This window comes from Oryzias latipes, chromosome 23 (genome assembly GCF_053564925.1).
Source record: "Oryzias latipes strain Hd-rR chromosome 23, Olatipes_Hd-rR_3.1".
Taxonomy (NCBI): Eukaryota; Metazoa; Chordata; class Actinopteri; order Beloniformes; family Adrianichthyidae; genus Oryzias; species Oryzias latipes.
In genome coordinates, this window is record NC_136259.1 from 139,265 (window position 1) to 154,941 (window position 15,677).

The 15,677-nt window shown below is 42.5% G+C and overlaps 1 protein-coding gene across 7 annotated transcripts in view; it reads right to left on the reverse strand.

Annotated features, from left to right (window-relative positions):
- gramd4a (GRAM domain containing 4a) overlaps positions 1 to 15,677 on the reverse strand; it is a 139,835-nt gene that overhangs the window by 114,476 nt on the left and 9,682 nt on the right. For 4 of the 7 annotated variants that reach the window (XM_078941864.1, XM_023952572.2, XM_023952573.2 and 1 more), the window contains exons 2-3: positions 9,724 to 9,937; positions 6,832 to 6,952 (exon numbers count right to left, since the gene is read on the reverse strand). In XM_078941864.1, the coding sequence (XP_078797990.1) occupies positions 6,832 to 6,952; positions 9,724 to 9,937 (335 nt within the window). Of the gene's footprint in view, positions 1 to 6,831; positions 6,953 to 7,059; positions 7,846 to 9,723; positions 9,938 to 15,677 lie in introns of those variants that run through there. The other 3 variants (XM_023952574.2, XM_078941866.1, XM_078941865.1) reach the window with 3 other exon arrangements.

Below are 15,677 nucleotides of genomic sequence, written 5' to 3' on the forward strand. Positions count from 1 at the left end.
ACACGGTGATCAAAAATCCCACGCCATCACAGCTCTACTCCAGAGTGGTCTAATAAAGAATCAGTGTTATTCTGGGGGAAACATTTTATTACTGTTGTCCTTCACTCCGTAACACCAAGCATGAACGTGCACTGTTAGTGCGATGAATATCACTACATGTTTTGTTTGGGAACTATTTTGTGCAGCGCAATGTTACTGTTAGTTACTTAGTTACTGGGCAATACATAATATTCTGAGAAGATGTCTGTACCAGAGAGCACATGTGAAGCCTCGCGTGCAGCTAGAGAGCGGTCCGCTGCAGAAGAAACAACTAACACCCCCAACACACTTGTGTGCACTCTTCATAGCTAGAAATCTTTCATAGGAGAGATCGTTGGAAGCAAGCTAAAGCTGATCTTGCAAAAATGTAGAAAGGAGGGTTTAGTAAAATAATTGTTGTTGATCTATTACTTTTTATTTTACACAATTAAATGGCATCTTTCCACATGACTACTAATTAAAACAGAAAATAACAGGTTTTAAGTGCTACTAACTTCTGTTCACAATAAAACCCGAGACCACTTACCGTAATTTCCGGGTTACAAGCCGCACCCACTCATTGTCACGTATTAAGCTTCTTTCTTACATACATAAGCCGCATCAGCGTACAAACCGCTTGCATTAAGCAACACGGCCAGCCTGACAAAGCATGTCCTGACTCACAGACTGGATGCAGCTTTAAACCTCACTGTGGGAGGAGTCAGATAGCATCAGCTCATCTGCCAAACAGCATGCACCTCACTTCTGTTCACAAGTTCCTCAATTATGGGTTGTTGTTTTTTTTTTGTTTTTTTTACTTATTAACAATTGAGGTATCATACATAAAATTACAAACAGTAACCAAATAATCAACATTACATCCCTCAGTTATGACGCGATTCCCCATTTCCCATGAGTCTTAGGGGCTTAAGGCGGGGCTAAACCCAGGTCGCCACACTGTTGTCAGTGTTTAAAGAATGAGCAGCAGTGGATGGAGGGGCAAACGGGACAGCAGCTCTCCTTCCGCTTGTGCCGCGGCAGCATTATGGTAGTAACAGGGCTGGTAAAAAAAACACACCAGTAAAATAAAGCAGCGGCGACTTAAAAGCACGTGCCTCAGCGCGATACAAGCACACGTGCGCCAGAAGTTTCCTTCCACAACAGTGACACACTGTTGCTCCACGGACGCCTATGCGCTCCGCCCTCGCAGCTCCAGAGAGTAGCGCTTTTCGCTACTCTCTGCAGCGATCGAGTAGCGCCCGATCGCTGCGCGCGGCTGCCGGTGGACGGAGCGAATCGTGTCCGTGCAGAGCAATCCGACTTAATACTGTACGTTTTGTGGATGAGGGGCGAGAGAGGATGCGTTGTTACGTGTGGGAGCCTTCAGACTGCCATCTGTCCCGCAGCTCTATGTGAACGAGCAGCAGGAGAACATGTCTCCAGCTCACACGGCGGCTTTGGGGCGGTGTGAGCTTTTCAAAGTAAAATTCCGCTCAGTCCTTAGAAACTGTTCAAACAATCACATGGATTTGTGTTTCCAGTCGTGTCCCGACAAAATAAAGGCTGATGTTATTCCCACATATTTACATTCAGCCAAGCTGCAGATTGCAGCTTTTCCCGCATGGATTCATGTTCATCCAGGCTAAATGTTGTTAGCGCCTGTTAGTCTTCACCTAACCGTTCTTCCAGCTTCGTTCTGCCACAAAAAAGCACTGACCACACAGATTAAAGATAAAATGAGCGAACAGGCGCTTCATAATAACCCTAATAAAAGCACGTTTAGAATATCATCTCGTATATTACGGAGCTGCTAATATATGGGCTAGTGTCACTGTGACTCTGAGGTAAATTCACTCCTGAGTTGCGCTGTTCTCTCCGTCACGCAGCTGACCGGCTTTTCCAAACCCGTTGGTGGATTTTTTCACGCTGCTTTTAACTTGAAAGCTGCATCATATTGTAGTGGCGATCACGTGCACGTTGGGTCTAAAGGCACCAAAGGATTGTGGGATGCGGCCGGGCATGCGTGTTTCTTTTTGTTGAACCATGACTGAAGTGTCTAAGACCTGAAGTCAGGTCCATGCTGTTTGGCTGCTTAGGGGTGTGTTGAAAATAAATGGCTTGTCCCTTGGAGTTGGATAACGCATTCAACCTCTGCTCTAAGACAGAAAGTACGTTCAAGGCCGCTGCCAAATAAATCCACAAATTAGCCGCGTCACTGAATAAGCCGCAGGGCTGTGCGCGCATGACAAAAGTAGCGGCTTATAGTCCGGAAATTACGGTAGTCAAGATGAAGTTTGTAGTAAATATTGTTACTTTTGAGTAAGTGATTACACAAAGTCCCATTTCCTTATTTAATTACAGGAGTTTTTTTTCCCCCCTTTCAATTCCATCATGCTGCACACACTACGACGGACTATTGGGCCCAGTTAACAAACAATTTTTTTAAAATTACGGCAATAAAAAGTCCAGAATTTACGAGAAAAAAGTAAGAACTGTTAAATTATGAAAAAGTTGTACATTCATGACTTTAACAGACACATGCTAAATGTATGACTCTAGTAAATTTTCGTGTTTTAAAGTCATACATGTACGACTTTAAATCATTTTAATTTATAAGAATTAAAATCCTAAATTTGCAACTTTAAATCATGTAATGTTACTTTTTTTCTTTTTGGTGGCTCACTGGTGGAAGCCAGGGAGGAGGGTGGGGCGACAAACGCAGCGCTTGCAAAAATGGATGGAGAGGGATTGGACCGCACATCTGGTTCTTAAGTAGGACGCGGATCAGGTGAGTTAATTGGGAGGAGTAAACAGGTAAACGCACTGCTGAGCTGCCTGCCTGAAATTCTCCCAAGGTCGTTCATTAGATGTGCAGATCCTCTGACATTTTCTTTTTTACCAATGTAGCGGCATTGAGATATTTGATTTCGGTTTGATTTGGTTTACGTTGGTCATCTTCAACATTAACATTGTCATTTTTTTTTTACATTCTTAGATGGAATTATTGTTGTAAACATCAGAAAGGATTTCCTTGACTCTTTGGAGAGGAATTGGACACATATGCCCTCAAAATGAATTTTGCATTATATTCCGTTTAAGAGGACGTTTCCGGCTCATATTCCAACAAATATCCTGTGTCTCATGAATGTCTGTTGTTACGCCTTTGGACCTTATACACAAACCAAAATGAATACGTTCTGAAGTGTCTTAAAATCTGACATTTATGGTAGCTAGTAAGGCATTACTTACTCATGAGTACTTTCATTATATAGTAATCTGTTCCCAGAACCAGAGTATCGAGGTGAAACGTGAAGCTGTGATCCACAGTCTACTCCAGAACCATGGAGAGAGGCAAGACAAACTCACCAACGATTGCCATGTAATTATTAATTTATTACTTAATGGTCAACAAAAAGTAAGTTTTATTTCTAGGTAGTTTTTTTTATGCGCATTAATTTAATGACCGATAGAGATAAACAACATGATCAAAGGAGTTTTCAAATTGGAGTACAAGTCAGCGGCGATACAGTTCCCTCAGACCTTCACTGTCCGCTCATTGAAAGTTGGAATATCGGGGTCTTTGGTACTGAACCATGTAGGCATGCTGGGGGATATGAATACAACTGTGGCCAAGAGGATTAAAACATGTGAGGTTGTTGCTTCTCAATTCAATTCAAGCATCCTTTTGATACCAGTGAATCACGTTGTGTGGTTGGACTTTCTATTTTTGGAAATTAGCAAAGGTGTCTGTGAGCTCGGCACTGTGTCTGAGTTTAATCAGCGCTGCTCTCAGTCCAGTGAGTTTCGGTTTCACCACCTGCTCCAGGAAAGTCACCTGGATGCCGCCACTCAGTACCCCTCAGTACCTCCATTTTGCCCTCATAATTAATTTCAGAGTTCTGATTGGTTTCCACTGCAGACTTTTGGAAAAATTATGAACTTCGTCCAAAGAGATGAAGTAAGAATTTGGGGCCACAGCAGCTTATCGCTTATTGTAAACTGCTGTGGCCCCACAACGCACCGGTGAATTCTCACCTCCAAACTCTTTTGCCCCCTTTCCCGATCATCTACCGTAGACTCAACATTGGAACTTGCTGTATTATAAAGCTAGTTTGTGTGAACTGTAAAAGCACCTTTAAGGAGGGGGCCCTGGGGATTTTTTTTTTTTTAAGTTTTCCAGTTGCATACATAGATGATTAGGGGTGTAACGATACGCTAAAATCTCAATTCCGTTCAATTCAGAATTTCATAGGGCTCGGTTCTGTCCTGCTGTTTAACAAATCTGCCTGATATGAACTGCTATTTAATGAACTATTATTTTATTGTTATTTATTGTGTGTTTGTGTGTGTTTTGCTGCCAGACACCTGAATTTCTCCCTTGGGAGATTAATAAAGTTTTTATCCATCTATTTTCGGTACAAAAAACTAAGGCAGAAAAAAATGACTTACAAAATGCATTTATTGGTTTTACATAATAAATAAAATTGACCTCTGTAGGTGATCTGCTTAGTAAAATATAAAAACTATTAGCTGCCAGGAACCAAAAACTTTGGATAATTAACACTGACATGAAAAAAACATTTGAACCTACACATTTTTTTTTCTTGTTGACCCGATTGTTCCAGTCGGTGATGCTGTTTTAAATTGGTTAACAGATTATATGTGTGACTGTGGCATACACTGTCTTTGTGTAACAATGTAAACACACAGCATTCCACTTGTCCAACTGTCTTCTCCCTTCATGCTGACAACAAAGCCACAGTGTTTCCCCCCCCCCCCCCCCCCACACACACACACACACAGGAGAGCATAAGGAGATGGGGGGGGGGGGTCCTCATCTCTGGCCTGGCGTCTGCATTAGCCATATGTTGACATGCTAACTGTCCGTCACCTAACAGCGTCTTGGAGGAAAGTCTAACGTTACTTCTGCCTCTGCACTAAGTTAATACAGAGGCGACCTGGGGGTTAGCCCCGCCTATAGCCACTAAGACTCATGGGAAGTGTGAAATCAAGTGTGTTGAATTCTTCACCATCACTGAGAGAGCTATGAGGAGAAGTGAAGTTCATGTTGTTACGCTGTTTGTGTGTTTTCTTAATAAATGGGTTTAATGCCGGAAAGGAGATGGAGTAATCTATTTCTCTGTCTACTCTCTCTCTCAGACTGAGGGCGAGTGGAGTAAGGGGGGGCAAGGACAGTCAATGCAGCTAGTTAATTAGCAGCTCGGCTCTCGTTTCCTCGCTACGAGTGATAAAGCAGCTGGATCGTTACAATGCATACGCGGGGAAAAAAGAAAAAACGTACAGAAACGGTACAGAAGTGAACCGAAAAGGTTCAGTTCAACTACGTGTATCGTTACACCCCTAATAATTATAGTACCAACTTTTTCCTTAGCTTAAAACTTCAGTATACATATAAAAAAAATCTCTAAAACCTTTAATTTTCTTTCCAAAGTGACTGATCTGAGCAAAACTGTAAATCATGGGTGACTCCCTCCATTGGTGGACTGAGCACCAAACGGGAGTGACCAAGTCTGTGATTGGCTAGAGCTCAATACCTGACGTCCAATTGTGAAATAATGAACCATGAGTTTTTGCTAGACTGAAAAACTGATCGTGAGAAAACTGCAAATTGCTCAAAAAATGCCTCAATGAAGTAGAAAAAAATACTCGAGGCCCGGTTTTGATAAGAAAATTATATAACAAAATAGAAACCTCCAAAATATGAATTCTCGCAGCAGTACCCTTCATCGCCCCTCATTGCTCCAAAAAATGGATTCATGATTTTTTTTTAATGAAACATAATTTACCTATAGTTTTAGCTTTTGATGCTTGATCAATTTTGCTATGAAGATTTTTGAAACAGTGTTATGTCTATTTTACTGATATAGTATTATTTTTTAATCATATACATGACTTTTATAATTAACATAATCTGTATGTATTTAGATAACTGATCTGCATTTACCATGTTGATTTCTAAAATAGTTATGTCTGTTTTTTACATAATAACTAAGTAATTCATCTCTGTCATGTGCTTTATTGATACCCAAGGACTCTTAATTCTGTCTGATAGAAGCTATGAACCTGATAATGATCAATCATGTCATGAAATGGTTATAGTAGAACAGGGTGGGATTCTAGAAGTTGCTTTCCTTCCACTCCCTTTCAAGCAATCTTTAAATTAAAATCTAATTATCCTAAGTTTGATACGTCATTGTATGAATGTATAAATGATGATTGTAATGTTTTAGTGCACTATTCTTATTTGAATGCTTGAAATAAACCATTTCAAATCAAAATCACATATTTACTGTTGACTCAACATTAGAACTCGCTGCGTTCTGCTGTGAATTTGTGTGCAATGAGAAAGCAACACCTAAAGGGGTATTGCCTAGAGTCTTGAGGCCTACAAAGTACTAAAGTACTTATAAGCTTGTAGATATATGTAGAAGGAGGGGAAGGGTCAAAGTGTGACTAAATCCTAAATAAACTTTTTTTTCTGAATAACTGAATGAGTTTTTAACAGTGCAGGCGGAGCAGATAACAAAAATCTTTTCCCGTCACACGACCACATTGCCCTACAAAAAATATCTCACACTTTGAATGTCATTAGAGCAACTTTTTCCGTATGTAATTCATAGTTAGGACCCTCTACACAACCTCGTATGGACAAATGGAATCCATGAACTTCAAAATAATGTGCATGTATGATAAATAAATGGCTGTGTGCAGAAATGTTGTCAAATACAACCAGACTCTGCATGCCATCTACACACATCTGTCTAAGTGTGTGTGGGGGGTGGGGTTACTCACGTAGAAAATGTTTCTCCAATAAGGCAATTTCCAAGTGACCTTTGACTTCACTGAGGCGCTCCGACTCCGACCTCTGGAAATCTTGGATGGCAGCAGCCATCAGAGGAGACCCCGAACCAGCCTGTGCATGCAAACACAAAGGTTAAAACAAAACTACACTCACACACAAGTAACCACAAGGGGGTGCCTGCATAAGCATAAGCAGAGCGGTGCAGAAACATGACGCACACTCATCTCCACATTAAAGCCCAGCAGGAGAGAGGAACTGGCAGGAATATCCCCGTTCTGACCGCAGCAACACGGATGACTCAAACGCCACAAACGATAATCCTAAAAGCCTCGACAGCTTTGAGGGTGAACGGGTGACGGGCAAGGAGGCAGGAAGGGTGCCACCGGCGAGCAGTGTGGGCTCCGCTCTGGCAAAGGCGGCTCCTTTAAGAGCTGGAGTGGCGCTGCAGCAGATGCAGCTCCGCCAAGCTGCCGTGCACTGAAACACTGCAGCGGCTGGGACTGGTGTCCTCTGCTACAACAGAAAAACTGACAGTGACCTAGAAAAACTGCAGGACTGGGAGATGGACGGAGCCCCACAGAACAGAGGAGGATCAGAAAGAAGTCACATGGAAGAGGATGGCAGGAGGAGGAAAAGCCGATATTTGGCTCCGTCAGGCATCCGGTGTCCACAGAAACACACCTGCATGATGTCTGACCAGCCTCAGCCTCCCGCTGCACAGAAGTAGGTCAATCCCTGCAGTCAATTAGCAGCTGGTTAACTATTGACACTCCTCTGTCTTCCTCTGTACTGACTGAGGATGGAGGGAGCCTAAAAATGTGTCCACTGCTATGAAAAAGAATTAACTCTTTAGTGGCCGGCACACTCTGGATGTTTGAAGGAAGTGATCGGAGGGAGGAGAGCAGTGCAGAGCCTCACAGGACGTCCACACATGAACTGTCCGTCTGCTCTGCACATCGCTGAAATGAATCGATCTGGACAGAACCAGCAGATCTGGACGGCGCCTCACCCATCAGAGAGTTTCTATAATAGTGAAGTTTATCATTTATAATATCAGGAGTGAACATTCATTAATTACTATATTTGAAACTGATTTGTATGGAACAAAATTGCATTTGAAAAAATGATGTTTTTTAAAATAAATGAGTGTTTCTTTGTATATTTTCTTGTATTTTGCAGTAATAATTTCCAGAAATACAAAATTTGTAGCTTAAAAACCGAAACGACAGCGAAAATGTTGGGTTTTCACATTAGTCGGTCAATAGTAGAAATGCTTTGTTGTAGGCTCAATAGTAGAAAAGGACTGTTTTTATTTTTGATTGAAAAAACAGGATAATTGTAATTAAACGACCACTGGGAACACCTAGAATAGATCAAAGGATGATCGGAGTTGGACTTTAATTTTTTACAAATCAGTATCAGGCAAAAATAAAAAAAAACCTGATTGGGACATCTCTACTTAATTAACAATAAACAACAACATGCCTGGTTGCAGTTTTGATCCAAAAACACTGACAACCCATTTCTATGAACAAAACCAGCCAATTTAATTTTTATTCCTTCGACTAGTAAATTAAATCTGAGACAGGAAGTAAATGAAGAAATCTGGAAAAAATGAATGCATCCTTTTGATTTATGCGACTACATTTGTCCAGAGAATTAGGTAAAGAGTTGCAGACGGATCTCCACACTTGACACTAACAGTTCAGTCTGCAGAGTAAAAGCTTTATCTGAGCAGGTGCGTCTGCTGAGTGAATGCCATCTGTCTGTTTCCCAAGGACGGCGGCTTTGTCAGAAATACATAAGCAGGCATCGTGTCCTTTTTTTTCCTTTTCAGCCAATGATGTAACAGAGGTGAGCTTTAGACCTGGGTCACATGATACGGTCCTGGAGTGTAGAGACACGCCTGCAGGGAGCTACCAAAGACTCCATGCAGGGAGAATGAGCTTTCCGCCGAGTGGTGGCATCCTTTGTGAGACAAAGCGCGCCGTGCATGTGTGCGTTTCAGTGTGTGCGTCCCAGCAGAGATAAGAGCTAGCTGGGTCTATTTTGGGGCTTTGGAGCGTGACTCATCTGTGCTGCGATGTGGGCGAGGCCTTCCCAGCGTGTCAGAGGCAAACAGCAGCTCACACTCAGACACACGCGAGGAAATGAGCAAAGGTAAATATTGACCCATGGTGGTGAAATGTGCTGAAGGGTTAGCCACCAGAATTCAACAGATGTTGTACGAAACGCTGGAAAATGATCTTCAGATGTGCTGAAAAAGGACATCTTCCTGTTAGCGCAGTGCTGGCGTTTTGTTGCCAGCTATTTTCCCCACAATCCTCCTGGGCTGAATTCCTGCCTCCTTCATCACAGACTGTATAAGAGACCTGGACTGAGTGTCTGAGGCGTTACATTCATAAAGTACCCGCTCACTACAAGGAGCCAAATTAACAACTATATCTCAGTCGTTATAATTGTCACAATAACTACTCTTGATCAGCTAACTTTTTTTTTAACATTTTCTTCCTAATCTTAAGTTTTAAAATATTTTTGGTGAAGTTCCAGGTATTCAACGTATAAAGTGGCCAATCAGATGTCTATACTAGAGTGCAGTATAGTGGAGGGAGGGATGCATAAGAAGCTTTTCTCTTTATTTTATATCTGACCATGTGGAATTTTGGTAATAGGAGCTCAGTTGTAAATGTAAATTCCCCCCAGCATAAAGAAAGTATTCTGCTTTCACTGGAGCTAGAAGGAAGCCATTTTAATGGAAAACATGACAGTCACTTGGTCCAGTTCTCAAATACAATCAATGGTTTAAATGCAACCCCATCTTTAACCCAGATGGAGATGAAAGGGGGGCAATATTAGGACAAAGCAGAGAAGGGGGTCCTCACAGGGTCTCTTAGGATGTCCTCCGTGTCCCTCAGAGACGTCCGGGCCTTCGGCTGCATGTCATCACTACATTCGTTGTCGGAGGCAGGCGGTGAATCTCCCAGATCAGGGAAGTCCTCTCTCGTTCTGGGGCCTCGGAAGCGGATCTTGTCCAGGCGCTTTAGCATAGTCAACACCGCACACCTGGGCTTTACCTTGGCATGGTGGACAGCAACCCTGTGGAACGAGACATGGCAGATGAAAGCTGGAGAATGTACCCAACAACAAACTAACAAAACAAAAACACTGCAAAGGTTAGGTTTTAATTCACTTAGATTTTATATTTGGAAGAAAAACCAAAGCTAAAAATATTGTACTTTACACCAATTTGGCTTAATAAGTATGGAGTGATATTTGTGCCACCACATTGCACACAAAACTCTCTAAGTTGCAGGTGAAAATATTAAATATTTGCTTTTCAACGATTTATCATTCTGCTTTGATATAGTTTTTTTATAGTTTTTTTAAAACTTTTTTTTGCTTTCAAAAACTATTTTTTTTGCTTTCGAACACGTTTTTTGAGTTTGCAAAACTTGTTTTTGCGTGCGTTCTGTCAAATCTCGCTTTTGTCCTATCTTTAATTTTGCTGACCACATTGAGCGCGATTTAGCTTGATATGACTGCCACTGGCATCGCCAAAGAGAAATTTGCACGCATCGTGTGTCATTTCACTTTTTTCCTATATTTGATTTAGCTAAATTAAGTTTCAGTTTGACGTGACCAAGCTGCCAAACAGCTGCTGATTGATCCAGACTCTAACCAATCAAGTGTCTCTGTCTCATGTTGACGGTACTCTGAGGCAGACATGGACTTTGGACTTTGTGTCGGTTCTGTTCTAACAGGGTTCTGCCGTTTTCAACCATTCTGAACCATCTCAGAGTAAAACCCAGAAGGAGCAGCAAAGCAGCTAAAATCAAACAGAGTTTTGTATTTATTCATGTCAGTGTAGTGACCAACGTGTTTAAAACGTCTGCAGCAGAAAAAAAACGTCTGATCTCCGACTCCGTCGAGCCAGAAGTTAAACTTTTTAAGATTTGTATCTGAACTATTGTTTTATTATAATCAATAATTGTTGAAATATTAAGAGAAAATGGCATTTTTTATGACCAATATTTTTTAATTTTGGACAAACACAAGTTCTAAAACATGAGACACTGTGAAAATGAACATAAAAGTTAAAAATGCTTCTTCTGTTAAATACATTGAGTCTGCTGTGGTGAGCCATCAATCTTTTGCTTATTATTGCTGTTAATCCGATCCCAAACACGTGTGCAGCATAAAATAATATGTGCTGTATATCTTTTACTGTTTTGTTTTAACAAACAGATCTTAAAGAAAATCACTTTTCACTTGTACTTTGCTATGCAGGATTCACAGATCACACAGACCCGTTGATTTAATGTCAGCAGATAAACTTTACAGTTTCAGGAGATCCTCGGCCATAAATTCACACATCTGACTTAATAAAAATGAACCAATGCTAAAAAAAAAAAAAAGAAAGTACGAATTATAAAAAAAACACGAAAACTTCTTCATCCAAAAATACAAAAATGAGGGTAAAAAGAGCTGGTTCAGTCTCTGAGCCTCGGCAGCAGACACCATGTTAGATTCATATGGCAATGTGATTGGTTAGAATCTGGACCAATCAGCAGCTGTTTGATGACAGCTTGGTCACGTCAAACCGAAACTTAACTCAGCAAAGATAGGAAAAAAGTGAGATGACACAACACGCATGCGAATTTCTTTTTGGCGATGCCCAGTGGAAGTCATATCATGCTATGTCGCGCTCAAAGTAGTCAGCAAAATCAAAGATAGGACAAAAGCGAGATTTGACAGAACGCACGCAAAAACATGTGTTTTGCAAACGCAAAAAAATGTTTTCGAAAGCAAAAAAAAAGTTTTTGAAAGCAAAAAAAATATTGAAAGCAAAAAATATATATCTAAGCAGAATAATAAATTAAAAAGCAAATATTTAATATTGTCACCTGAAACTTAAGTTTTGTGTGCAACGTGGTGGCAGAAATATCACTCCATAAATAAGTAGAAGAAAAATGATATGATGGTAGAAAAAAATAATACTAGTGATCTTCTGATATCAATCATGTTTTTCTCTCCAGTTCTTTAGAAACACGTGACAAGACATTGAAACGTTTTTCAGTTTTATGTATATAAAACTATTATATGCTCGATCTCACTGGCATTTCTTAGGCGTGTAGATTCCATGTGAAAAAAAGAAAAAAGGGAGGAAAAAACCCTCGCAATATCCGTTCACAAGGACAAGGGAGAAAAGGTAATCCAGGGTGTAGAGCTTGAAATGGAGCGGCTCTGGAACACCTAGTGTAGTCCTCGAACACGGCTCTTTGTTTGCCGGGGAAAACGTAGTTTTAATTTTTTTTTTTAACTTGTCCTGTCCAACAGCTGGGCAAAGAGATGAGAGCTGAAGGCCTCTTGTGTTGGCCATATTTTACTTTTACAAGAGGGGTTATGAATCTTCTGACAAACCAGAGGTATGTCTGAATAAACCCCTTTTGTAATCGAGGCCAAACTTTATTCATTTTAATTATTTTTGAAATTCTTTTGTGTTGGACCGGACCGAAAAGGAAAGAAGGGAAGAAGAGAGGGATGTTAGAAAAGGGGGGCATAGGAGGGTGATCATAGGAGGGGGGAGGGGGGTAAAACCATGAAGCAGCATAAAGCAACAAGCTACTGGATGTTTATCATTATGGTAAGGTTCAGATAGAATACAAATCTCAAAGGGGCGGGGCCTGTCCACACACACTCAAATGTTATCAACACACCTTTTAACTGCAAAAATGTCCACATGTCAACATGTACACAATACAGATATTGTTCACACATGCATACTTATGCCTTCAAGCCAACTAGTGTGACATATTTCATTCAATCACGCAAACTGTTACTGCAAAGGTGAGCTAACACCTCTGCTCAGCTGAGTGTTTATGTTCTTCTAAAATGGATGATGGAATGTGAAAAGACGGAGGGGGAGTGACCAGCCACCCACAAACCAAGACCCCTGCCGAAGCAGCCGCGGCAGTCAGAAGCCCCCAACACCAAGCAGCAGCAGGCAGAGAACAACCGCCCCCCCGGGTGACCACGTCCGCCACCCAGGCCAGGGCCAGCAGGACCGCCACGAGGCCCCCAGAGCCAAAGAGCAGGGAAGCATGGGGGGAAAGACAGGAGGGCCCAACGCCGGGTCCCATCCGAGAGGGGTGCCCACAGCCCCAGACGATCACCCCATCACCACCCAGGGGGTCTGGGCATCCCCCCGACCCAACCCCAGGTACGAACCAGGACCCCCCCAAGGGAGACCCGCTCCGCGCTCCAGGCAGCCTACGGTTGGTCCAGAAAGGTGCAAGATAGGGGCCAGCCGCCCCCGCTCAGCAGGGGGGCACCCCAGGGAGAAGGGGGCCCACAAAGGTTGTTGTAGACATGGCCCAACCAGGCTCGGCCACAGATGGAAATTGGCGAGTCCCAGCACCCGGCGGCAAGGACCAGAACCCACCCCACAGGGACACAGAAACTCCCGGCTCAGGTTTGATATGATCCCCGGCTTCTGGCCTTGCCAGAAAGCTCAGGGATCCCTCTCCCTGCGTGGGGAGAGCACCGCCGGGCCCAGAAAACCGGTGGCCATGTCCCCCGGGTGCCGGTTTCCAAGGGCCCCGCACGCCCCACATGGGATGGCGTAGGGGACAGATGGTCTAAGGTCCCACCTTCCTTGCAAAATGACTGTGTGTTAGTGAGGGTGTGTGTGCATGTGTGTGAGTCTATGTTGGAATGTATATTTTGAGGGGGGAAGGGTGTGTCTACAAAGGTGGTGCAGTTAAAATTGGCGGGTAGGACACTGAGGGGACATCTCCTGATTACTCACAGTGATGTCCCACCCTCCCCACCAAGGGGCCCTAAATGTATATTTTGAGGGGAATGTATATTTTGAAGGGTGTGTCTACAAAGGTGGTGCAGTTAAAATTGGCGGGTAGGACACTGAGGGGACATCTCCTGATTACTCACAGTGATGTCCCATCACCCTCCCCACCAAGGGGCCCTAAATGTCTAAGGTGCAGTTAAAATTGGCGGGTAGGAACATCTGCTAAAAGGACATCTGCTGCTTGCTGGCAGTGATGTCCAAGCACCCCCCCCCTACCAAGGGCCTTACATAAAAACGTAGTTTTTAAACAGCTAGTGTTTTCCCACATAGATGCCTGTCGTTAGTAGCTCCGCCCACTTGTAAACAGCGTTGCCTTACTAAAGGCGCATGCTGCCTTTACTTATGTCTGTTTAAAATCAAATCAAATCAAAAGTTTATTTGTATAGCACTTTTCCAACACAACGTACTCAAAGTGCTTTTCCTTGATGAAATTTAAGAAGAAAGGACAGAACAACATTATTAAAAACCGGCACAAAGACCCCCCAGATCCAGACAACGAGCCGAACCTGAGAGATCCCATCACAGCGAACCCCCCTCACTGGGAAGGGTCAATCACCAATGTGGAGGATCCCTCGGACGAAAATAACTGGTATTACAGCTAAAATGTTAAAGTAGTTACAAAAAAAGATCAAATACATCAAAAAAGAAAAAAAAAAAAAAAGGGTACCGTAATTGCCTGGCTATAGAACGCACCTGATTACAAGCCACACCCATCCAATTTAAAGAGGATTAACCATTTTAACATACACAACCCGCACTTGCATTCACACGCATGTTGTGGCAGTTCAAGTGGCACGTCACTGAGACCACAGTAGTCTCAGAGAGGTAGGAGTTAATAGTAGTTTAGCCTATTTATTTAAACACACCCACATCTGCCAAACAGCATGGACCTCACTTCAGCTCACAGCTCCCGCAGTTATGGTGTGGAAATTCACACTCAGATTCCCCACTTCCCATGAGTCTTAGGGGTTTAAGGCGGGGCCACACTGTGTTGTAGATTGAGGATGCAAATGTGCTGAAACCGCGTGCGTGTTTAAGGAGCATGGAGCTGCAACGGAATAGGAAAGCAGCTCTCCCCTCCTTCCGCCTGTAACACGGCAGCAATGTGGAAATAACAGGGCTGGTTAAAAAAAACATACCAGTAAAACAGAGCAGCAGTGACTTATAAGCGCGCGCGACACGCACCTATGCGTGCTCTACGTGGCTCGCTGCGCCGAGCCAGAAGTTTACTTCTACAACAGTGAAGGAAACTTCCAGCACACAGCAGACCGGCTTTTCCAAACTCGTTGGTCATGGTGGATTTTTTCACATTGCTTTTAACGATTGCTTTTTACTTGAAAGCTGCGTCATATTGTAGTGGCGGTCACATGCACGTTAGGTTTAATGGCACCAAAGGATTGTGGGATCCAGCTGAGCATGGGTGTTTCTTTTATTGCACCATGACTTAAGTGTCTAACCACTGAAGTGAGGTCCATGCTGTTTGGTTGCTTGAGTGTGTGTCAAAGCAATCGCGCTTGTTGCTGGTCATAGAATTATGCAGGCAGTCTCCCCTCTGAGACTGCCGAAGCGCTCTCGGCGGCCGTTAAATAAAAGCAAAAATTAACCACATCATTGAATAAGCCGCAGGGCCGAAAATTTGTGACAAAAGTAGCGGGCGGCATATAGTCCGGAAAATACGGTACATAAATAAACCTTAGTAGACAAATAAAATGGTAAAAGTGACCAAATACATTGATATGAACAAATAGATTTATTTAAAAAAAAGAAAAAAATACCTATATACACATACACATTATATCAAATTGATAAAAATAAAAATATCCAATAAATTACCATAAAAAAATCCAATAAATAACTTCAATTAAAAGCAAGATTAAAAAGGTAGGTTTTGAGCCTTTTAAAAACATGAACAGTGTCTGCAGCCCTGAGGCTCTCTGGGAGGCTGTTCCACAGGCAAGGTCTATAAAAACT